The sequence below is a fragment of the Zalophus californianus genome, chromosome 15 (genome assembly GCF_009762305.2).
Source record: "Zalophus californianus isolate mZalCal1 chromosome 15, mZalCal1.pri.v2, whole genome shotgun sequence".
Taxonomy (NCBI): domain Eukaryota; kingdom Metazoa; phylum Chordata; class Mammalia; order Carnivora; family Otariidae; genus Zalophus; species Zalophus californianus.
In genome coordinates, this window is record NC_045609.1 from 58,773,659 (window position 1) to 58,799,745 (window position 26,087).

General features: G+C 40.3%; 1 protein-coding gene across 3 annotated transcripts in view; it reads right to left on the reverse strand.

Moving 5' to 3' along the window:
• Window positions 1-20,497, reverse strand: part of HPSE2 (heparanase 2 (inactive)) — a 687,285-nt gene extending 666,788 nt beyond the window's left edge. For all 3 annotated transcript variants that reach the window (XR_003519076.2, XM_027589152.2, XM_027589165.1), the window contains exons 1-2: window positions 20,208-20,497; window positions 17,087-17,244 (exon numbers count right to left, since the gene is read on the reverse strand). Coding sequence is in view for 2 of the 3 variants with exons in the window: in XM_027589152.2 (XP_027444953.1) it covers window positions 17,087-17,244; window positions 20,208-20,497 (448 nt within the window). In the remaining variant the exon portion in view is untranslated. The remainder of the gene's footprint in view (window positions 1-17,086; window positions 17,245-20,207) is intronic.
• Window positions 20,498-26,087: the final 5,590 nt, after the last annotated feature.

The window sequence follows — 26,087 nt, forward strand, 5'->3', positions numbered from 1 at the left end:
CGCTCCTGTACTAGCACAGCAAATGAGATCACTGGAGGAGAAAACCCGGGGCTGGAAGTAGTGAAGGAAATCAGCTGCCAGGCTGCAAAGAGAATCCAGGATTTCTACACTCTCTTCATATCCAACTACATAAGATGTCCATTTAGCTTTTGTCTGTTTTTAGTTTTTCCCCGTATTTTTGTCCTTTTGAATAGACAAGCTAGCTCTAAGACAGCATGACTCTCAAGATGTAAGAGCTCCTTCTTCACGTGCAAGCTGCAGCTCCTCCAGACCTCTATTTTCTGCATGTGAATATTTTATTTATTTTTTTAAGATTTTATTTTATTTTTTTGAGAGAGTGCGCACGCATGAGAGGGGGCAGGGTCAGAGGGAGAAGCAGACTCCCCGCTGAACGGGAGCCCAATGTGGGACTCGATCCTGGGACTCCAGAATCACAACCTGAGCCAAAGGCAGTCGTTTAACCAACTGAGCCACCCAGGCACCCTACATGTGAATATTTTAATACATTAGACTTGTACATTCTCTGTAGACTCCAGGGCTCTCTTGGTTAATGCTGATTGCAAATGCAGATCCAGAAACAACCCCTGGAAAGACAACTATCCTCAAGTTACATGAATTCAAGACTTGTTTTCCATTTTAATGGATTCCAGACCACAAAACCAAACCGATTCATTATTCTTTCAACAAATATTATTGAGCACATACTATGGTCAGGCCCACTAAAATACAGTGATTTTTAAAACACTACCATACATTCAAAGGCAGAGATACAAGGGACAGAGGTCTACTCTATGATGAAGTGTGGAGTGAGTCCTTAGGCATCATTATTTTACAGTAAGAAGATCATTAGTCCCTCTCTGGCTTTTAAATGTTGTAAGAGTATGTTAAAACAAGAATTCAAACAAGTAAGTAAGCATTTTTGACCATCCACTATTTACTCAACTAGATATTATGAGATTCTAAAACGGATTGCGAATAGCCATATGTTGTTGAAAAAACATAGATTTTAGAATCATCAGCTCTGACTCTGTCAAGTCCTAGGTGTAAACTTGGCCAAGTTACTTAATCTCCCTGAACTTCAGTTTCCTCATCTTTAAATGATGAGTATTTGGAAAATCTGCCTAGTAAGGTTGTTCTGAGAATTAAATGAGATATAAAGTTCCTTGCAGAAGGCAGGTGCTCAAGAAATGTTTATTCTCTTCCTTTCAAAGAAATTAGGGCACTGACACTAATTAAGAGGTTATCATTTTAGTAGAAGGCCTAGAACAGTAAGACCAACAGTTAGACCAAAGGGAATGTGAGAAATACCAAAGGCAAAAAAAGACAGTTGGCATTGCATCAAAAAGGCTTCATTCTACTCATGAACTGAAAGAAAGATTCTTTTAGGAACAAACAAAATGTATTTCCATACAGTGGGATGTTACTCGGCAATACAAAGATACGAAGTACTACATAGCTACAATAAGGATAAACCTTGAAAACACTATGCTAAGTTAAAGAAATGAGTCCCAAAGAACCACATATTGTATAATTCCGTTCATATGAAATATCCAGAATAGGCAAACCCACAGAGACAGAAGGTATATTAGTGGTTGCCTCAACTGGAGGAGGGAGGACTCTGGGGGAGATAACTGAACAGTGCAAGGTTTCCTTTTGGAGTGATGAAAATGTTCTAAAATTGATTGTGGTGTTGGCTGCACAACCCTGTGAATATACTAAAAGCCATTGAAGTATATACTTTAAATGGTATGTGAATCATATTGAATGCAAATTGTATCTCAATGAAAATGTTTTTTAAAAAGATTAAATGAAAATAAAATAAAAAGATTAAATGAGACGATGCTTATAATACCTTGGAAGAACTCAATAAATAAATGTAGCGTAGGTTGATGTTACTGAGACTGTTTCCAGGAAAAAATACATTTAATCTCAATTTTTTATGCATGTTATTGATGAGAATTACCTGAACTCTTAATCTCAAAACTATAAAACCATTCTGTAATACAGAAACAACTTAAGAAATCTCAGCAACGGTCTAATAACCTAAACTCTTATAAACATTTACAACAATCAAAAATACAACAGTGAATTTCTCTGGTGACACCTATGAAGTTGTCTACAGGTACTTCAAGTAAAGTTTACTGCTTCTTCCTCTGTAATTTGTCTATTCATCTTTCTACACATCATTATCTATTGTATATGTCATTTTTTCCTACTAAGTGTAAGTTCTATCAGAGGAAGAACTATATCCCATTCATTTTTGTATCCTTTGGGAGAGCATATTGCAATACTGGTACATAGTAGGTACTTAATAAATGTTCACTGAATGAACATTTAACTGAAAATTCAAGGACTTCTTGTAATTTCTCATCTATCTAAACTCCTGTTTCAGCCTCCTTAAAGGGTTTTGAAAGCTGACCTACTACTTCCCAATTATACCCCATATTCCTACAAACAGATTAAAATGCCTCAACAACTAGTTTTATCACAGACTTCAAGTTCCACGTGCTCTCAAGAACAGGGAAATATTCTGAAACAGGTTAGTTAGCCCTGGGAAAACACTGAAAAGCTCATATAATCAGCCCATGATCTCTGCCATCATCACTAAAGTAAAATGGATGAGAAGCGCTTCCTAGCTCCTCATTCTGCTGCTGCCTTTCAGTGAACACCTTTTCCCCTTCTGGCACCATAGGCACTAATATTAGTAACTAGCAGCAAAGCCTTGCTACTCCAAGTATGGTCCCCAAACTAGCAGCATGGGCAAGATCTAGGAGTTTGTGAGAAATGCAGAATCTCATTTTTAACTAGATCCCCAGATGACTTGCATGCATGTTAGAATTCAGGCGTCACTACAGGAAAGCTGGCTATGCCCGGGCTCTAGAGTCAGACTGTCTAGATTTGAACTCCACAACAGACCAGCTGGGTTACCTTAGGCAAATCACTTCACCCAGAGGTTCTTACCATGGTGTGCACTTCAGAAGCACCTGAGGAGATTTTTAAAAATCACAATGCCTCAGTCCCACCCCAGTGATTGATTTAATTAGTCTAGGACCCAATTTTTTTAAAGCTCCTCTAGCTACTTCTAATGTGCAGCCAGAATTGAGAACCACTGACTAACATTTCTAGGTTTCTATCAAATGGGACAGTTAAGAGTACCTGCCTCATGGGACTGTGAGGAAAAAAATCTGATCATCTTTGAAAAGCTTTTGGCCCAGTACTTAGAATGTGTAAGTACTCAATAATTGGTAGTTGTTATCCTCATACCTGGAAACCTGAAAAATGAATTGTCCTGGAGAAGGGATTAAAAAAGAACAGGCTCAAATGTTCTAGTCTGGCCCCACCCTACAGGCAGGTACCTGCCAAACCTCATGAGGCACCAAAGAAAGGACACAATCAAAGAATGCATTATCCCCAGGATGAGATATTCCTAGCAGCAGACTATTGATTGAAGCTTCAAGGAAACTAAAGTGTGTCAGGTGATGGGTAAGCCACCTCGGTAAGGTGTCAGAAAAGGCCAGCACCTTCACTTGGAATGTATCGTTGGAGGGTGAGGAGCACTATTTCAGCAGTTCTGTAACACAGGAAATCCCCCTTACCACACCTTCCTGATTTACACTGATTCTTGATACACACCACATGTGTCCTCAACTCTCTTTTCCCCCTCCCCCCAAGTTTTCAATCATCCTGTTCCATATTTAGGTGATGAAAACTTAAAACCTGTGGTTATAACTTCTACGAGAAATTTCATTTTGAAAGCTTGCTAAATTTCAACTTTATTGCCATGAGGAAAACAGAAGAAACAAAAGACCTCAGTCATCTACTAACACAAAAACCCCTAGTGAAGACATTTAATAAGTGTAAGTTTTCTGCTGCAAGTTGTTGAAAATCCTGACCTTTAGACTGGGATGCCATTCATTTGCTTCTACAAATGGTCTATGAAACAAAAGCATTTATTTGTGTAATGGTTTTAGGTTACGTGTTTAGTTTCACCTATGGATTTTAACTTGGCTAAGCCTAGCCTGTAGTTCCTTTTGAATCTATATCTCACTGGATCTAACCTGAGTCTACTCTTCCAAAGGGATTCATAATGGCCAAGCAAATAATTCACAATCTGGCTTCTCAACAACTGCAAGGAAATAAACACCCAGATGAAAACAGCATACCTATTAAGGCACTGAGAGATATGTAAAGATTTATCTCAATGGTGATTACAAAGATTTTTTTTTAAACTGTGCATGATTCAGTGACTATTATCAACAAAAAACTCATGTTCTATCTCTAGCTCCTCTGCCTACTCACTATGGGCCTCCTCAGGGTAAATGAAACAGATTCTTCTTCCCTTTCACTGAGTGCACTGCAATAGCTAATGAATGTCTACCTTTAAAATAAGTCTTTTAAATTCTTTGTTGGAAGTCTCCTCAGAGATATTGGCATCCCACAGAGTACTCTCAAAGTCCCCTGATCCCATTCTCTGGGCTAGTTCTAACCTTATCCTGGGTTTGGACCTGGTCTCAAGGGAGTCTAGGATTCAGGTGCTGTATCTCCAAGAATGACATTCGGTGGCTTGTCCAGGAGTTTGTCACTGAAGAACAGTTCAAAAAGATACAAGAATCCAGGACTAAACTGTACCCCAGCATACCTTGAAGCAAACACACCCCCTCACAAAAGCCATAGACCCATTCTAGCCTCCCAGAGAATTTGCTTCAGAGTGGCCCAGCCACGGCAGAATACAAGTGCCCATGTGGCTCACTGTAGTGGAGTGAAGGGACTATCATTAGCTGTGATACCTTATTTAAGAGTGTCAGGCTTGAAAGGAGAGGTGCTGAATTCTAATACCAGCTCTGCCACTTAAAAGCCATGTTACTTTGAACAACTTCCCTGAATCTGTTTTCTTATTTATGAAGTGAAAGTGACAAAATTTAAAATAAACTTACTCTTCACAGTCCCTGTAAGGATCAGAGGTGTTTTTATAATCTTTAAAGAGCATTACAAATGTAACATATAATGATTTTTCTCCTGCAAACGACTGATTAGGGATGGCTATCTGTTTCCAACAAAACATTATGCCAGTTCTTCATAAATCTCACTTCTTTGGCTGACTAATATTCAAATTCACAGAACAGCTTTAATGAGATGAGTGACATTCAAAGAAAATCACTAAATCCTCAGCTAGGGTTTCTTTTAAATCACACAGTGATACAATAGTTGAACAAAAACTCAAAATATTTTGAGTGTCACTTTTCATCTGTATCCAAAACTTCACAAAGCACTTATTTCACTAAAGGAAACCATACTTTGATGCAGAGAATTAGTTTTGCTGTGGCGTTTTTCTTGACATTTACTCAAAGAATGTATTATAGCTAAAAGGACTAAAACGGATAAGGGTGTTTAAAAAGACATTAGGAGAAAATAAATAATTTAGATCAAGTTCCAATATGGAGAAAGAAATATGATACTACAGCACTGCTTTGTTAGAAACTATGGACAAATAGCAAACAGAAGTTCTTGGAAAAAAGTACCAATGAAAGAATTAAAGAGAATGGTTAAATTACAGCTTATCCGTATATGAATTATTTACTCAGTAAAAAAGAGACTGTAGTTACCGACTAAAAGATTACCTAGATAAGCAGGTTGTACAATATGATCCCAATTATACATTTAAAAGTTTATATACAACTGTATACGTAGAAAAAGGTCTGAAAAGATACATGCCAGACTATTAAGAGTGATTATATCTATAGGGCGGGGTTGGGGGTATTTGAGATACATATTATTGAATTTATACCAGTGAGCCTGCATTATATTGGTAATTAATAAGATAAATAAAAGCAAAAATCTTTAAAAGTAAAAATATGAATGAAGAAGCTAAACATTCACCAGAAACATCCTATATATTTAAAAAAAAAAAGCAGAAACAATGAATGGAAGAAAACTTATTCCCTTTAGTATATTAAGATACCAAATAAATGGCAAATAATTAGTCAACAAGTATTTGCTGAAGAGCTACTATGCAAAAGACACTCTCCTAGATGTTGTAGAAACTACAGAATTGATATAATCACTACTCTCACAGTGACCTATAATCTAAGGGCAGAGCCAAGTCTACATGAACACATACAAAAAGGGACATGAGAAGATATGGCAGAATATGAAAACAGCAAAGAGTGATTTTTAGATAATAAATGCCTCAGAAATTCAGGCTTGATGAATCTTTCATGAGGAAATTAATTAGTAAGTCACTTTGAGCTGAGATAGTGAAGAATTCACAGAGGAGGACAAATGGGATCAGGACTTTGCAAGGCAGGCAGAATTCAGAAATGGGTAGAAAGTGGGGAAACAGATGCTGGAGTGGGGGATCAAAGGGTCAGAAATGACGGCAGAGAGAGGAGAGGCTGACTCTCAAGGGCCTTGGAAAGCTGGAGGAGAGTGAGAGCTTGCATGAGCAGACAAGAGAGGTCTCTGAAGATTTCTAGCTGGGCAGATAGTGGAGCTTCAGAAAGGTTAATCAGGCAGCAGGACAGAGAAGACAAAGACATGGAACCCAGGTCCCTGAGAGAGAGGTGACAGAATGAGATAAGTGACCAAACTAGATGGAAACAGACACAAAGGAAATAGTAATACTTTTCAGGTAGCCCCATTCTCAAACTTCCAAATCAGACTCGAGCTAAAAACCCCTCAAGGAAAGACCTTCGAAGCTGTCTCAGTAGAAGAATGAGGAACATAGTGCTGGTACACTACAGAGACAGTGACAATGACCAACTTCAGAGTGAGAATGTCCTAGATCCAACCACAGCTCTGCCACTTAACAGTTTCTTAAATCACCCCTGTGACTTTGTGCAGATTATATAAACTCCCTTGTTCTTGGTGTCTTCATTTTAAGTGGCTATAAAAGTGTTCTCCACTTGAATTTAAAATCTCAATTCGAAGAGAATGACGGGGGGGGATGTTAGAAAGGAAGGGTTCTCTTGAAACCTCACCCTTATCAGTTCCCTTTACCCTTCACAGGGTTTCACTGGGCTTAGAACTTAAGGCAGAGTATGGCTCCGTTTATAAATAAAAAATAAGATAATTCTAAAATTGCCCAACAATTTGTTTATAACTTTCCAACTTTTTGAAACATACTTAATTTTCTGCTTTTTATCCTGTCATTTCCTTTATATCAATAACACCATTGATCCATTTCTATTATTCTCTTCAATGCATCCACTTCCAAATACACTCCTTCCCAGAGAAACTAGTAAATTCTATTCCATATTAGATCAGTTGTTGTTCTATTCCTTCAATGTGTCGTAAAATGTGACAACCATCTCTTTCAACTGTTCTTGGGTCTCCCTGTGATTATTCTTTTGTTGTTTTACCTAGCAACTATTTTGTGTCCTAATCCACAAGACTTTCATTATCCTCATGGGAAGGCCTAGGCACACATATTTTTAATGTTCCACAAGGTTTAATACAAGGCTTTTGAGTGCCAGAAAGATGAATGGATGAATAAATAAAATAATGAATGCATCAAAGATGGGATCCCTCTTCTACCTAAGCATGGTAAAGAGAAAACAGGACTGGGTTCTAATCCTGGTTCTACCAACTGCCCATCTTTATGACCTTGAGCAAGTCACATGTCTTTTCTGAGTCTCAGGTTCTTCATACATACACACAATGTTTCTCATCAGATTGGTTTAAGAATTAAATGAGATAACATATGGAAAGATGGTAAGAGGTCAACAAACAGTAGCTATTATTAGCATTATTATTATACACCCTTAAACCAGGTCAAGAGCCCTCCTCCTAGGCACCCATCCTGACTACTCCAGCTCTCACTTAATCTCCTTCTCTCAGCTCCTGTAGCCCTTACAGCTTCTTCTACATGGTTTAACATTTGATTATATCCTATCTTGTTCTTGTTATTATTTTTTTCATATCTTATGTGTCTGGAAAGATATTTAAGTCTGCCGGTTTAATAACTGATGTCACTGATTCTCTGCTATACAACTCATTAGCTGGGTGGTGTCGGGCAAGTTACTTAACCACTCTGTGCCTTTGTTTCCCCATTTGTTAAGTGGGGAAAACAGTACTTTTCTCATGGGGTTGATAAAAGAATTAAATGTATTAGTGCATGTAAATTGCTTAAAATAATACTTGGCACATAAAAAGCATTCAATAATGTTAAGTAATGCTATCATTATATTATTACTATTATTAAGCTACAGAAAAACATCCATTCTTATTTCAGAAATAATGCCCCAAATCTGGGCAATTTACCTTTTTCCAGCTTTCCAATCTCACCTTCCACCCTTCAAGGCATTTTTGCCTTTCCAGAGCAAGTGAAAATAAGGTACTGGTTTAACTCCCAAAAAGACAACATCCTCAATACAAACATATAGATACAGATATGTACCCCATCTTTTCTATATGCAGCTTGTATTTTTTACTCTTTATTCTTTGCCATACAAAAAGCAAAACACATGCATTAAAGCTTCTAAAGAACATAAATATTTTGCTTGATTTAAAGTGTCTGTTCCATGCAGTGTGATGATAGTTATCTCTGTATGGATTTTTATGTGTGTCAATGCCAGTGTGTTTTGACTATAAAGTCCTAGAGACAAAAATGATGTCCACTTAAGTCAATCAAACATAAATTCTGGGCACTTGGACTAAATTAGATTGAGATTTCAGAGAAGAATCTTAGAAAAATTCAGAGAATGAGGACGGATGGATGGGGATTGGCTTAGCAGAAGGTTTAGTAGGAGAGGAGACAGGCAGAGCTTTGAAGAACTAGTAAAATTTTGAATTCAAGAGGGAGGATGAGTGTTCAAGGTGGATCATACAAGCAAAGTGGAGGGATTAAGCAAAGATTAATCTGACTGAAGTAGAAAGATAATACAGGAGACAACGTGAAATTCCACAAATATGAAGACCAGAGCACTTTGAGACTGCAGTTCATGCTTTATTCCTCTTGGCAGCCCCAATATCTAACACTAAGCTTGGCATAAATTAGGCAAAATTACACTGTTTTTTACCATACTAAAGTCAAGAAAACTGACAGAACTGAACTTCACTCAATCAAATCACGAAACCAAAGGACAGCAGAGTTCAACAAGGTATCTACACCTTGTACACTAACCACTAATCTAGAAATATGTATTTACTCTGGCTACATCACCATATCACCATCCACAGACAAGTGCAAGAAATAAAACACACCAAATTCTCTCAAGCTCATATATTCTCTCTCTTACACACACACACACACACACACACACACACACACACACCCTACCTCAGTGTTCCCAATCCAAAAACTATTAAGGCACTAAGAAGCACCGAAGTTAAGATTCTTAACATCTAATCCATTTTGATGAAGGATTCTCAGAAGAGGGTCCTGACTCTAGGAGCCCAGACCATGTGATTGGCGGCCTGATCAGGCCCAGGGAATCATGAAAGAAATTTCTTTTCTTCTATGAGGTACCCATCCCACCAGGAGGGCTTGGCAGAACAGGAGAGAGAATTTAAACTCATTTGGCAAGAGAAATAATGATATTTGGTATGGGCAACAGTAGAACAATTGTGTTGTATAGGAATACATAACTGTCTGTGGATTACCTTTGGCCCCAATGACCAAGTGATAAATTATACAAATGTGGTTGTGATTATAAGGTTTATTTTTGGATTTTCTGATTCACTGAAATTAATTAAGCCACCTCTACTCATAACAGACCCCAGAGTTTCCTGATCTCTACCACTTCCAGCACTCTACAGATGGCCACAATGACTAAATGATGGAACAACTATATCTTTGTGAGATACCATATTCAAATACACCAGGTACAGTGAGTTGCAGCTAACATCAAGACTTGGGTACCAAATTTTAAACATTACAGAAGATGCATCCTTTTGTTCCCAAAAGGCAGAATAAGACATATATAAAACTTCAGGTGACTTCTGACACACTTTAATAAAATATTAAATTAAATCAAATCCTTCTAAAGTTGCTGGCAGACAAATCATGAAATGCCAAATGATGAAGGTGAAAGTTCTTCCTTGGCCTAAAAATCTCCAGAAACTTCTTTTGGCTGATGCTGCTAAAGTGACAAGAGGCCAGTAGTATGAAATTTGACATTAATACCTCAGCCTCATTCATCTTCTCAGCCTCAGTGTCAAACAGGAACTAGATGCCTGCCCAATGAGTAAATTCATGAGTGAATGAATATTATAAAATACTAGCCTGTTTTTATTCTGTATGGAGGGTAACATAAAACTTATCAAGCAAGTTCTAAAACCTTTTCTTTCTCTTACACACCCTATAATGTAAGAACCAAATTAATTATTAAGTTGTAAATTACCTGTCTTTCAATCATGCTTCATAACTCAAACCTCACCAAGTACTTTAGCTAGAATATGTGAACGTGTGCAATAATTTTGAAAAGAAGAATGGGAGAGGGCAACAGGCATTGCCCATGTTGAAAACATGTCCTTCCCTTCTCCAATAGAATAAGAGAACTTACAACAGCCTCTAGTTTCCTATAGGAACAATACCATTTTACTATGGCTAAAATTCTAGATTCTCATAATGTAATCTGGATTTACCCAACCAACCTTTTCCCTCAAATATGTACTTTCTTCTTCTTCAGTTACATATTTTGGAACTAACAAAAATATATTAGAACTTCTTAAAACTCAATTTAGACATAACTTTAGCACTATGAGCTTTTCTTAGAATCATTTCTAACAGAGCACCTGGGTGGCTCAGTCAGTTGAGCGTATGACTCTTGATTTCTGCTCAGGTCGTGACCTTACCACCAGGAGTCTGCTTGGGATTCTCTCTCCCCCTCATGCTGCCCCTCCCCCTGCCTGAGCTCTGTCTCTCTCTCTCTCTCTAAATAATCATTTCTAACATGCACTTTATTTTATTTTTTAAATTACAAACATTTCTGAATTAACAAAAAAAAATGTGCAAATAGGCCTCTAAAAAATATAACATAGCTCTGGCAACATGAACTAAGATAATTCTTAACATGTGCCTTCTATGCAACCAGGATGGTCCCTTACTATCTAAACACATATTTAGGCTTTGCCCTCATGCTCTCTCCCTTCAGTTAAATGTCCTCTCTTCTTGTCACTACGTCTCCAAAGTCTACCTCTTTCACAAGGCCCAACCTAACTCCTACCTAAGTCTGGCCCATATCCATCTCTACCTTTTCTGTCACACCTGGCAAACTATGTTTCACTTAGCACTTCTTTCTATATTGTCTCTGAGTTACTCTTAAGTTTTATCAGTATAAATGTTATTGCACTAATTAAGCTATTAGTTCATTGACAGCAGGGACAGTGTCTTTTGAAGGGTACAGGTCAGTTACTCTGTAGAATGTCTTTCAGTTTGGTTTGGCTAGTGTTTTCTCATAATTACAGAGAGTTAGGGATTCTTCCAAAGAATATCAAAAAGGTAATGTGCCTTCTCATCACATCATATCAGGGAATACATGATTATCCACATGATTTATCTGCTTATGTTAAGCTTGATCACTTTGTTGAAATGCCAGTCTGTCAGTTTCTCCACTATGAAGTTAGTATTTTCCCCTTTACAGACTCTCTTCTTTAGAAACAAATCATTAAATGCAGCCTACAATTAAAAGGACAAAAGTCAATTCTACCTCCTAGAGGGAGAAGTATCAAAGAATTTGTGGACTTAAGCCAAAACCACCACAACAATTCATTAATATTATGGGAAAGATGCTTTGAGGCTATGCAAATATCCAGTTTTACATTAAGGTCTCACCTATTTATTTTTTAAGATTTATTTATTTATTTCAGAGAGAGAGAGAATGCAAGCAGGGGGAAACGGAGAGGGAGAGAGAGAGAATCCTCAAGCCGACTCCCCCATGAGCACCGAAGCCCCATGTGGGGCTCGATCCCAGGACCCCAAGATCATGACCTGAGCTGAAACCAAGAGCTGGATGCCCAACCAACTGAGCCACCCAGCCACCCCTCACCTATTTATTTTAACACTGATTAGCAGATCTTGCATACAGCAATTATTACTGTGTTCTAATGGTGATTTGGGACACTATCATTTATTTATTTGATATTCTGCCATTCTTTGTCTAGCATGAAACTAAATAGAGTAGGTAATCAATAAATACTTGTAAATGTAACTGAATTTCAAGAAACCTTTATAAAACCTTTATTTTAAATAAAATGAGATAACAAAAGGTGGTAAGTTCAAGGCAAATATGTTTTTTGGCAGCTGTGCTGTTCTTATGTCTTATGTCTTGATTGATGGCATGGAAATAGGAAAAAAAATTAACTACCTCACCTCTACTAAAACTGGGAAAACTTCCTGGAGAAAGGTGAACAATAATAATAGCTGTAGGGTGCCTCAGAGTTTATAAAGTGCACTCACATTCATCTTTTAGAATTTCAGAACCTCTCTGAAGAGAAAATTTTCAAGACAAGGGAGATAAAGAAACTTTTGAAGTCTGTGAAAAAGCACTGTTAAATCGGGAATTAGAAAATTAGGCATAGAGGGGTGCCTGGGTGGCTCAGTCGTTTAGCGTCTGCCTTGGGCTCAGGTCTGTCCTGGGATCGAGCCCCACATCGAGCTCCTTGCTCAGCAGGGAAGCCTGCTTCTCCCTCTCCCACTCCCCCTGCTTAAGTTCCCCCTCTCGCTGTCTCTCTCTGTCAAAAAATAAATAAAAATCTTTAAAAAAAAGAAAATTAGGCATAGAAACTAAGTAAGGCTAACAAGGAAAAGCAAAAATAAAGGCAAAGAAGAAACAGATATAATGTAAAATTAGTAACGGGTCCAGTGCAAGGCTTTAAACCAGGTGATAAAGTTGATTTAAATGCATAGCATGAAACCAAGATGCCTTAGATTACATAAGATAAAGAATACATGGTTAAAATAATGAAAAATGTCATTAAAGCAAGCATTAAGAATGAACTTATAGGACTAATCATTGAAGGTGAAAAATGAATAGAATCTTCGCATACAAATTCACTCATTTCTTCATTAGTCACCTCCATTTTCCCAGGGCTTTAACAGTGTTCTTAAGCCAATATATATCCAAAAATATTTGCTGAAGCTCTATATAACGCTAGACCTTTTTAGGTTATTAGATATGGTCTAATTAGATATGGTCCCTTCCTATGAAAAATTTGCTTTCTATAAAGGTAAAACATTTAATGGAAAGGAAAACTTTTCATATACATGTTAAAAGTTAAAGAGCAAAATAAGGCAGATGGAGCCAAAAAAAAAAAAAAAGAGTAAAAGTTATAACAGTCCAGAGAAAGAAGAGATCACTATGCAATGATATGCTCAGGAAAAGCCTTGAGAAAATAAGGGGCTTTTGCAATGGGCCTTCAGGAATTGGGTGGCAGGTGAGATATGAACAGAGCCAAGAGAAAGGCATTCAGAGCAGAGATATGTGGCTGAACAAAGGAATGGGGTTGAGATAATGAAGGTGCTTTATGGAGAGTGAAAATTAAGTAGGACTGTAATAAAAAGTATATGAAAACACAGGATACAAAATTGTAAGCTGAGACTGAATGTGAAAGGCTTTGAATGCAAAGTTGAGGAGCTTGAACATTTTCTGTAAGTAATCAAATAATCAAAATTTCTGGGCAAAAGAGTGATATAATGAATATGATATTTTAGAAATATCAAGCTGGCTTTTGACGTGCATAATAAATGGTGTACAAAAGGTAAGGCAAACAGTAAGATTCCAAGGTATGAAGAACAATCCTATTTTTATTTCTTCCATCATCACCACGTTTGTATGAAATTCAAGCTGCCTAAGCATAGAGTAGAATAGATAACTATATTAAAAAAGTTACCAGAGACTCTCCCAAAGTGATACATAAACAGTGGCTTTAGAAAGTTAAGAGAAAATGCAGTTGCAACTAAAGCGTAAGAAGTATGTGAAAAATAGAAGTCACGTGCCTTGTTAATTGCACTATTCATTCAGGGGGAAACAACAAATCACATCAAAGTAGCAATATGAATTAACCATAAAAGTATATTTTACCTAAGCTGGAACTATTGGTTCATGTCACTGTTAGCATGTAAGAAAACTAAAGATTAGTCTCTTCTCTCACTACCACAAAAAAAGTAAGCCAACCTATGTTCTCCACCTCCATTCCTTAAAGACAATTCTCCCTACATTCCCTTAATCCTCTCAAACAATTCCCTAATTCTATCTCCTTTCTTCTGTATAAACTTCTGTCTCATTGAATCTTATTCACTTCTTAATCCCACTTCAAAATATTAAATGTTATAAATTTTCTGAAATTGCTCTTAATAAATGTAAGATCCTTAGCCTTTACATAGTGCTTTGTAACTGACAAAATATTTTACACACATTACTTCTTAAAAGCCTCACAGAAGCAATGCACAGCAGGTATTATCATCATGCATATGCTACAGAGAAGCAGCAAGTCCAGGGCCACACAATCATAAGTGATAGAGTGAGGCCTGCAATACAGGCTTTCTAAGTCCAAATTCCATATTCTCTTCTTTAGCATTCAATTTCATAATGTGCCAATAGGTGCATCTTATTACTCAAAATGTATGTTATTGCTCTGTATTATGTTTAAGTCAATACATCTTGTTTTTAATAAAGGTGCTTATGCCCAAGTGCCTATTACAGGGCCATTTACTAAGAAGACCTAATTATGTTCAAGATGTTCGTGATGATGATGATAATTATCACTGGATGAAAAGCGACAACTGAAGTATTATGTTTCCAAATTGCTAAGACTATCCCAAAAATACTTTTGCCTGTAATGCAACATGCAACAACAAAGACAATATGGGTGATTTAAGGATATGTGAGCATCAAAGGGCAGAAATAGGGCATTCCTACTCTCTTTAACTCTGCTAAGGCCTCAAATACTGATATAGTTCAGAGCATCTTATTACCAGGGAGACATAAATCAAAAAGAGTTCAGCTAAGAGCAATAAAACAGATTAGTGTCTGGAAGCACAGACTTTAAAGAAAGTTTTAAAAGAATTAAATCCAGGTAGTCTAGATAAAAAACAGCTATGAGGAAATCTTTTTTTTTTTTGAAGCTGTCACTCACACCAAAGACAGAAATTATTTTGAAGATAGATGTCTAAAAAATGCAAAAAATAAATAATCGTAAATATTTGGAGAATATTTATAAAAGGAAAATTCAAGATAGATATGCTGGCAAAAACCTATGGGACAGAACTCTCTCCCACAAGTGTGGTAAAAACTACATTCCTAGAGATATTTAATACCAGGCTGGACAAAACAAGAAAAGGATTCCATATGGAATGATCCTGTACTGGCCCCCGAAGTGGTGGGAGGGTTGAAGATGACCTCTTAGATCTTTTCCATTTCTGATTTTTTTTTAATTCTATGAAGTTTTATGGGGCACAGCCTTCTGTCAATTTCCTTTCTCCTGGTGATGCCCACTTTCTCCTTTCACAAAGGGAAACAAATTGTATCCTTCATTTTTAAGCGGATCTCATGTTCTCAATGAATTGGTAATACAATGCTAGGTACAAGTTTGGGGAAAAAAGGCCAATTCTTATAATTTATAATAGTCCTTCTCCCTCTCCCCCCAGTGGTTCTTGAGGTTCTTATACATTTTTTCAAAGGAGTGGTTGACATGGATTCGAAGAGCTGTTTCATCAGGAAAACCATTAATATTCTCCATTCTCATGTCTGATCACAGAGCTGACAGTGACCCTGGGAGCTATAAGGCCCTGGGTCAAATTACCATCAGAGCTGCTGTTCAGGATTATCTTTTACCTTTCAGCATTTTATGCTGAGTGACAGCAAAATCTATTGCAATCCACATTTTTATGGCAATGACATTTACCTTTGAAAAGATGTAGCCTTACACTCCTATACACTTTGGCAAATGTTGTAAAAGTAAATCCTATTCACGCTTTAAATTCAAGAAGCCTCAGCCTTGTTCTCTTTCTCCACTCTGGCACTTAAAAAAAATTTTTTTCCCCAGCCACCCTTGAGATAGATCCCAGTATCTCTCCAGAATCCCCATTCAGTGAAACCCCAGAATATACATACAACGGCATTTCCTCGTTTTGCTAATTTACAAAGAAAAGATGTAACAAAATCCAGGGAGCTCTAAGAACCTGTCCTTGAGCTCTTTAAAAATAAAACTGAGGCTCACTTATGAAAAGGGACAGCTGGGCAGAGATAACCTTCCAAGAATGGACACCGATGCCACTTTTATACAATCTAAACAGTCTCAGTAGCTGAGGACCCACCAATTCCCATCTTGACTATTTGAAAGAAATATGCCCCTACCCACAAAGAAAATTCATATATATTAACACTACAACCTCTAAAGGAAATTTTAAATGCCATTTTCATTTTTTCCTAGTAAAAATGAGACTATTCGAACCTAGAAAGATTGGCCTCTCGCACTTGAATATGATTTGAAGTTTTCAAAACCCTTCCAACACTTAACTCATTTGATCCTGGCAAGAAAGAAGGCTGGCATTTATAATCCCATTTTAAAACAAACAAAAAAATGCGACTTTAAGATTAGAACCCACTGCGCAGATATTCAAACCTTCCCCAACAAAAAGGCCCAATCTAAAAGGAATTATCCAGAAAACTTTAGAGTGGGTTTCAAAAGAGGCTGTATCACCCATATCCTCAACTCAGGAAAGCAAGAAATAAGAAAAACAAAAAGGAACTTTTTTCTAGAATTTTAGGAATGAAACGTGACCCCGATCCATTAGTGGCCTATGAACCTGTCTGAATTTTCTCAAGAAACCCACTACATCTTCTCCCCCCACAGGACTGGCCTGCCAGTTGTTCTGGCTACCAGTTCTCGGCCTCGGAGTTCAGACGCCCAGCCAAAGGCCGGCAGCCGGGGCCAAGACAAGCCGGTGACCCCCTCTGCGTAATCACGTCAGGAGTCCCATACTCCGGTGTCCCCTAGCCCGCTGCCACCAGCTTTTCAGAGGAGCTTCTACCAGGCTCTCCTCCAAGTCGGCTACCACCCCCACCCCACCCCACACACACAGCGAGTGCTCGCTCCTATTCCTCAAACTTCCCTCACCCCGCTAGACTGGAAGCAAGTTTCTCACCATCCTCATAGTTTTTGAGATAGTAATCCGGACCGGGGCCCCCGCGGCTTTTCGCCGGGTTCCTCAGGTTCTGGAACTGCAGGAAGTCGGTCCGTTTGCCCCCGAAGCGCAGAAAGGCGGGCGAAAGTCCCCGAGCAAGGGTCACCAGACGCTTGGAGCTGCAAGGGTAGAGAAAGAGAGAGGAAAGGATCGGGGGGAAGGCGAGAGGGCGTGGGACACCGACCAAGGCCCTCTTCCCACTCTCCGCGAGTGACCTGGCGGAGGCTATGGACTGTGTCCGCTCCAGTCCGCCATCCGCGCGGGCCCCGGCATCTCGCGTGCGCCTGGTTCCCGGGGCTACGCCTCCTGCGCCCAGCCGGCCGCGGCCCCCTCCCTCAGACAACCCGACTCTGCTCGCCAAAGGTACTTCTTTCCAAACGGTTAGTCTGTTTGTTAACACAGTGAGTGTGGGGGGCGGCGGGGGGGGGTACTTCTGCTGAGAATACGGGTCTAAGGAGCAATTGCCCAGCTTCTGCCACTGCCGGGAAAGCGCTCCTGGCGGAGACGCGCAGCGCGCGGACTGCCGGGCTCCGACTTTTGCCAAACTTCTAGGCTGAAAGCCGAGATCTGCTTCCTCCGCCCCAGGGCCACCGCAACCTCTGTGGATAAGGTGAAACCTGCCTTTCTCTCAGACCAGGTACCTGAAGTCGAGTTTTTCTTCTATTTCTTCTTCTTCTTCTTTTTTCTCTTAATGCTAAAGTTGATTTTCCTTCAACACTATCTTGTAACAACCGCATCCATCTCCCAAACCCTGCACAAGAGATTCCCCGGGGTAAATCCTTGCTTTTCTGAGAACTCTCCCCATCCTTGCCTTGCACGGTAAAAGCAATGTCTCTTTGCTCCCTTAAATAATTCAGCCTGATCTCAGGATAGGTAACATCCTCCTCTCTACTCTCTGAGTTCAGCTTCATCTTTTTCCTTCCTACGTGGGGCCCTTTGGAAGCAAGCTCTGGGAAAAGTGAAGTTTGCCGAAATGTGGAACCTGCTCCTCGGAGGAGACTCGAGGAACACCAGAATGGCATTTACGTTTATTTAGGTTCAGGATTTCCATAAATAGTTTTTAAAGCCAAAAGCTACTTCAGGGAGGGGTAAAGAAGGAGCAGTGCAGATGCTCTTAGTACTGAGACGATCAACTGTTGAATTCTGGATCTGTAAGTTATTTTTAACGCTTTGCTGGTTCAGGTTCTGAAAATCCAAATCCAAATGTGGAAAACACACAGAATCATAGAGGTGGATATGAAATCAAAAAGCCGGGGACTCCAGTTTCGGAAGGTTGTTGACAAAAGTGGTAGCCGCCCTGAAAAGTCCGGTGGCCGAGAATGTCTTTGGCAGAGGACTCCAGGACTGCGTTCTAGGGCGGGCACAGTCAGGGCATCGCGTGGCCCCGCAGCGGGCAAAGGAGACATCTGCGCCAGTACCGCCCGGCAGAAAAGGCATTTCCAACAACCGCCCATCCAGAAGCCGGTACAGCCAATGCAAATGCGCCCCGCCACGGCTTCTTCCCCGAAAAGCCGCCTTCCAGAATCTTTTCTGCAACATGCATGTTTAACAAGATGGTTTAAAAGGGAAGGAAGGAAAAATAAGCCCGAAGGAGTCCACGCAGCTGGAGTAGTGCTATGCAAGTGGGGCGTGTATTTTGGAAAACCCCCGTCGCCCCTAACCATCGGACGAGTTCAGAGACGCGCTCTGCTCATGATAGAACTTCCGAGGAGGAAGCCGGGCCGCGCGTAGTTCTTCCCGCCTTCCCAGTGGAGGCACCGCCAGACACCGAAACGGCCTCAGCGGTGGCAGCAGCAACACCAGCCGCTCAGTCCTCCCGCAAAGCTGGCTCCACGTGGAAGGAGCGCTCCATGTGGCGCCTCCGGCTACCTGCCGCGTCCGCCGACCCCGCTGAGGCCCGGGCAGAACCGCAGCGCGGAGGGGCGGGAGCATGCCGGCAGCAAAATGGATTTCACAAGCAGTGAAAGATACTCACGAAAGACTAAAGACGCGCGGCGGACGCGGCCTCCGGGCAGAAAAGTGGGACTGAGAGAGCGCTCAGGGCTCTTCGGGAGAGCCCACAGCTGAGTCTCCAATTTGGAGGGAATTTTTAATAACTCAACACTGGATTCGACATTGCAGACGATTTATTTTTTTTGCACTACAACGCTGTTCCTGATGGGAAGGGATCTTAGTTGCCTAACTGCTAAACAGTAACAACTCAGAGAAAGAGTGAGCCCAATTAGATCCCAAGCCGTTGAGTAAGGGGCGAGTCCATGATCACAAACCACCCGGTTTGGTAATCTGCTGGTGCCGAGTTCAGACGTCCGAAACATCCCCGGAGTATTTCTAGGACCCTTTCCGCTCTCCTTATATACCCTATGACTGGAGCGAGAATTTTTTTTTTCTTTAAAGAAAAACTAAACTATGAAGTTACCGCAGGAGATTTAAGGAGGAGGGACTGGGGGGCCATTCGGTCTATTTAAAAACGTCTTACAAAGTCCTGAAGGCTGGAAAGGACAACGGAGGATGTAAAAGAAAACTTCAAAAATCCGATCCAACTTGCCCACCGCTCAAGTCTGCTTAAATTCGTTTTCTTTGAGTGGGAGAGAACTGACAAATCGCTCTTTCCGTGGAAAATTCCACTTTCGTGCGATCCCCGCTTGAACACACACACACACACACACACACAGGCACACACACTCTCTCTCACACACACCCATTCCTCTCGGGTCTTTGTTGCTCGAGACCTTTTCTTCGCTTTTGTAACTGCCCTGAACCTCTTGTTTCTTTTTCAGAAGGAGACGGGGAGGCTAATTGTGGATATATGTAAGCACAACATTTTTTCAGTCATAAGTGATAAGTTTCTGAAATGCCTTCTGCATTGCAAACATGTGCATCTTAATAGAAAACATTGCTTTTCTCAATCAGCAGTTAAAGCCTCACAGCAAATATTCCAGGAGGAGGAAAACCTCTTTTCTTCTCTTTGTGAGATCCGCTTGGCTTATTTTCTTCTTCTTCTTCCCCCTTTGGAATGGGGGCTAGGAAGGGGTGGGGGTTGTTACTTTAAAAAAAAAATGATCCATGGAAGCCCCTGCCTTACCTTAAGAAATCGAGCCAGCCATCATGAATGATGGACGGATCCAGCTGCAGAGAGAGGAAGTTCTCATTGACTGTCCTGACTGGGTTCTTGGTGCTCACATCAAGTAGAATCAGAGTCTTTTCCTTCAAACCTGGAGCTCTGTCTACAGGCAAGGGTCTCCTGTCTCCAACTTGGGAGGAAAGGGAGAGATGGAGCAACAGAGCCAAGAAGAAAGCCACCGGGGCTAGGCACGCAGGGGGGCGGGAGTTGCTGGAGGGCATGGCTTCAGGGAAGGCACAGAGCACCCTCATTAAATCCCTCTGATTTAAACCTCTCTTCCTACAGGGTCTCACTGGTGACTAATTGTCCTTATCTAAAGTGTGTGTCTGTCTGCCTCCCCCCCCTTTTTTTTTCCTTTCCTTTTTTTCCCCCCTCTCGCTCTCTTTCTCTCTCTCTCTCTTTTTTTTTTCAGTGTTTTGGTGCTGGTGGAGCGAACTCACGCCCCTAGCCAGCCTTCTCAGCGACTCGTGCCAAGAGTACTCGTTCACCAGCACCGCCCCTTTAAGAGATTTCGACTGCAGACATTTTTTAACTTTTTAAAGGTGAGGGGGTAGGGGGGAGAGGCGGGAAGTAGGAGGAAGGGGTGGCGTTGTACCCTCCTGATTTAACCCTCTAAGGTCAGGAAGCAGAGAGAGGGATGGAAATTGTATGGTTGTAACGTTTTGGGTACGGGGCGGGACGTCTTGTTTTTACTTCCCTCCCAGCAAGGCTCTGGGGAGGGCGGTTCTAGCTTCAGTCCCGACACGAAAGCCCCAGCGCCAGCCCTGGGCGTGCAGGAGTAAAGAGTGCGCACCCGCGGTGCGCCTGTTTCTCCAGACAGCGGCAGGCATTTCTTCCGCTCTGGGCCCTTCCCTTTGCGTTGAAGGAGCAAGAGCAAGAGTGGTTAAGTTGCAGAGGGGGTCCTGCGGCGGCGACTGTGATTCCTGCCAAAGCACAGAGTGCAGATAGAGACTTCATGGACACAAGTATGGACCTCTGCTACGCGCTGGGCTGCCTCACAGAAGCATCCTCTGACCTCAATAGGGAAAACAGTAGCCAGAAGGAATAGAGAGTTACCTGGTCAAAGGGCTTATCCGCCGGTAGGGGCAAAAGGGCCCAGGCTGCCCGTGGCTCCGTTCTGCCTGCAGCCAAGGAAAAAGTGTCTTGGGGACTTCAATATACGCTGACTTAGGCCAAGTCAAAGCAATCTGGTCCATGCTTGGACAGTCTGGGCGGCGCTGCGCCCATCTGAGCCATGGCTTGGCCACTCCACTGCACAGCCAAACTTGCCCTTCCAGCCCCTCCTTGAGATGGACCATGGGGTTATCCCTCCTGCAGGGAAGTATGCCTTTATGGTGCCAGAAAGGACCAGAGTAACACAGTTGGGTTTTCAAACTTGGCCAGGAGTCACAGCCAGTGTCCGCCCGCACATAGTCCCTGGATGCCCAAGAACAGCCAGGAGCGCGTGGAGTTCCACCCACCCTAACTCACCAACCCAGACACACCACCTCTCAGGCAGAGCGATGGGTCCCAAACCCAAGTGTGGAAAAGAAGTCAGGCCCAGTTTGCTGTACTCACAGCAGAGTTGTGGCACTACTGTCAGCTTCTTTCTGGAACAAAATGGGCCTTCTACTTGGCAGATGAAGGTAACTATTTTATGTGTTGTGGGTATACATGAGTGTCCCAGGGCCTCCAGACATCAAACAGGCAAAATGCAGAGCAAAGGTTTTCCCCAAGTGTGGATGTGCAAATGGCAGTCTCAGAGCCCACAAACACTGAAATGGCAACCTGTCTCTCCTCTCTCCCCCTCAAGATAGGATGAAAGAATCTGAAAAGGGCTAGAGTGCATGACCTTCAACTGAAGTTCCCTGAGGAGCTTCTACCAAACTAAGCAACCAAGAAATACAGAGGTTAGATTAACCCGACCATTAAGACCTTCTAGAATCTGCATAAAATGAGGCCAAAAGAGAAGGAAAATCCAAAGCATATTATTTAAAGATGATTTTAAAAACCAAGATGTTATATACTGAAGTATTAGATGTGAGCTTTGGCCCTTAAGGCCTGCCTGCTTCTTTCGGTTCCTGAAAATTTCTGACACACACCTAAATCCTTTAAAATATGTGTGTGTTTCTGTGTGTGGATGTGTGGTACGGTATAAGTTCCCAAAGAAATTACCATAATTTTAAAATGTGCACTGAGCACCTCCTTGAGATGGTAACAGCCTGGTGAGCAAAGACTTTTATTTATCTTTGTATCTCCAGACCCAGGCACTTAGCAGGCACTCCATAAATGTCTATGAAATAAATTAATGGTAAATCAAATCATGCCTAATACAATAAAATCATATAGTGCTTTCAAGAAGAATGTGAAAAAAATAAGACTTATTTGTCACAGTGAACTTTGTTTTAGGTTTCAGTTCAGTAATTTGTTTTCCCAGCTATTAGCATTTTCCTGGTCACCTCCTTCAGGAAATACTTATCTTACAAATTCAGAAGCCATTTGTTCATTTGCTGTATTCAGAATTAAAACTGATTATATATGTTTAACAAGGAGTCAGATTTTCCAAAGGCCTAAACATCCCCCTGGCTTACAAGTGAATGTACTTTTAGAAGCCACATTAATTGGGACCAGAGGACAACCACATAAATGAAATAAATCACTCACCGACTAGATGTCTGTAATTAATGTATCTTTCAAAAATACCTACTCTGGGACTAAGGATGACCTTGGGTATGAGAATCTGCCTAGTTATTAATTTTATCCACGATGTTTGCTTACTTACCCAAGTATTCTATAATTGTTTGGTGTCCTAGTTACTTTAACCAGTATTTAATGTTCTCCTCAGAACCTGTATATAGTATAAAAATCAAAACCAACAAAACAGTGTTTTTTTTTTTTTAATTTCTGATGAAAACCATCTTCTTTAGTCTAGCCACTGAAATTCTATAGTCATGTACAGCCTCAGGACATCGAGGCAAAGAAAGCAACTTAGTAACATTTAAGGAGTTCCAGATAGCCCTGGTTGACTCCAAGATGACCTGATTGTTTGGTCCTTTGGTCTAGTTTGGCTTTTGTCTTTCTTCCTATCTAATCCTATATTATATGCTGTGAGTCCCTCATTATTAATCTGTATATTAGATTAGTTTCTACTCTGGTTTCTATGTGCTGAGTGGCAATGACCTGTACCTCTGTTTTGTCTTAAATTGTAATTTCCTAGGAGATAAGAAGTGGGGCCTTTGTATAAAATGTGAATTATTGGGAACTAGATGCATCTCCTTGGAAATGCTCTTCCTGATGTTACTGAATGATCCTCATAGATAAATTCCTTTGATATCTAGGAGTCTAGTTTCCCACACCTGTAAGAAATCTTGAAGATTAACTCATTCAGTGTTTTTCTAGACTATGGGATTTCAAAATAAATATTAGTGGGGAAGAGCTGACATATATTTGCCAACTTATTTTGCCTGGTAAGGACCTTAAAAATTTATCAATTATTTATCACTATTATTTACCAAAAGAAAAAAAAAGCTGAAATGGTATGTCAAAAATAAAGAGCAAGTGTTTAATTTTTTTGTTTTGTTTTAACTTGCAACTTTAAGAGCAAGTGTCTAAACTGAATAAATTTAGCTTCATGAAAAATCACTATAGTATTTTTATCATTTCATCTCAGACCAGTAGAGATATGCCAGTTACCAATATGGGCACCAGTACTAATGACTGGAACTAATGCTACATCCTGTGTTTATGGCCAAATTCTACTTTGTAGTATACAGTATTGCTGCAGGATGTGCATGCTTTTTAATGATGGTCTTCTTTTTTTTTAATAAAGATTTTATTTATTTATTTGACAGAGAGAGAGAGGGCGCAAGTAGGCAAAGTGGGAGGCAGAGGGAGAGGGAGAAGCAGGCTCTCTGCTGAGCAGGGAGTCCGATGTGGGGCTCAATCCCAGGATCCTGAGATCATGACCCGAGCCGAAGGCAGACGCTTAACCGACTGAGCCACCCAGGTGCCCCAATGATGGTCTTCTTGACTACAGCAATTTCTGTCCATTTTTCCTATGCTTTTTTCACACTTTTAGCCTGTCACAAACTCATTGACTCTATATGCCACTTCTCTTTCTATTAAACATTCAGAGCTATAGTTATTTCTATACCTGTTTTCCCCTTCTGAAAGAATTATACCTAGATATGAAATAGCAAGAAAAAAATTCTTGCCACAATAACTGGAACTGGGAAGCATGAAGCTAGAGCAGCCAACCTGCTGTCTCATCACTGCCTGTGGACTTGTCCACATTGACTACGGATCTTGTGGTCCCATAATGGTACTCAGAAATATACATGTTATCTTATTAATTTTATCAAATAAGTCTGAAAGGTAGATATAATTCATTAGTATACCTAGTTTACATATGAGAAAATTGACTCAGATGTTAAGCAACTTTTTCATGATACACTGCTAATAAGTGGCAGCAAGGATTGAAACCTAGGGCTACCTGACTCCAAAGCCTATGTCTGTGTTCTTAACCAACACACTCTACTGTAAGTGGCTAAAATATTGCATACCTTTTAACAGTTTGTCATTGTACCATTGAAAAAACCTTGGACTAGGAGTTGGAAAACCTGAGTTTAAGTCCTGACTTTGCCAGATCCTAGCTTTATGACCTTGGGTAAACTTTGTAACTGTTGTCTCAGCTGCCTACTTTGTAAAACTGACCTCATATCCTAGAGTAAGAAGCAAATAAGGTTATGTCTGGAAAAAGTGCTTTATGAATTCCAAAATAGTATACAATTGTGCTACTGGTTTCTTGTTATCTCTTATTCCCTCTCTCCCATACTTGCCACAAATACATCCCCTTAATTGATGACTGGGGCAAGAATTTAAGTTATATAAAAAGAATTTAGTGATACAGTTGAAACAAAAGGTCAACTCTAATATAAGGTCAATAAATGCAGTAATAAAGCAAGTATGCACTACATAGTTAAACCATGCAGGCTCTTCTGCCTGTGACTAGCATCTGAAAAAGAAAGAAAAGTTAAGTTTTACAAGCCTCCTTCAGTTTTCCACTAAGACAGGAGAGGGCAGAAGAATGGGCAAAGGACAGTGCTGGGGAATAACAAAGACTGTGTCTCTCTCATGCTCAGATGAACAAGGGAGGGCAACACCTTCTCCATATGGAAAGTTGAAGGGGAAAGGAATTTTAACTATGATTGTTCTATCTCATTATATAAGAAAACTCAAGCTGGATGGGTTTTTTTCCCATTGTTCCCATTGAACAGTAAAATGTGGGGAAGATCATAACCATAATAAATGCAGTTAACTCTAATGAGTTCAGTTCAAAATCCTTTAGCATGTTTGAGGTAGGGATGACAGTTATTTGAGAAACTGCTATAGGTGGAAAACCAAGTAACAGAAAAATAGATTACATTTATTCATGTCATTAGTTGCATTCATTGAAGAGTCATTTTACTATCTTAGCCCATTTTGCCTTTTGTACATGCAGATCAGTCCTGAAAAGCATCATGTTTTATTGCAAATTGCATGGGCTTTGGAGTTCAATAGACTTTGATTAAACCCAGTTCAGAATTTACTATCTGCTCACGTGACCTTTGTTGAACAAGTCATTTATTCTTGCTGAGCTGCAATTTCCCCATCTACAAAATAGGCTTAAGTATACTTCCCTTCACATGTGCTGTGAAAATTATGTGAGAATTAAACAAGGTAACATCTTTAGTTCTTGGCACATAGTTACTATGCAACTATCATTTTCACTGCTTGGGTTTCATGGGAGAGATAAACATAACTTGCATAGGTAAGGTGGGAAGAAATTTATACACCTGGACCCTAAGATTTTGAAATAGTATA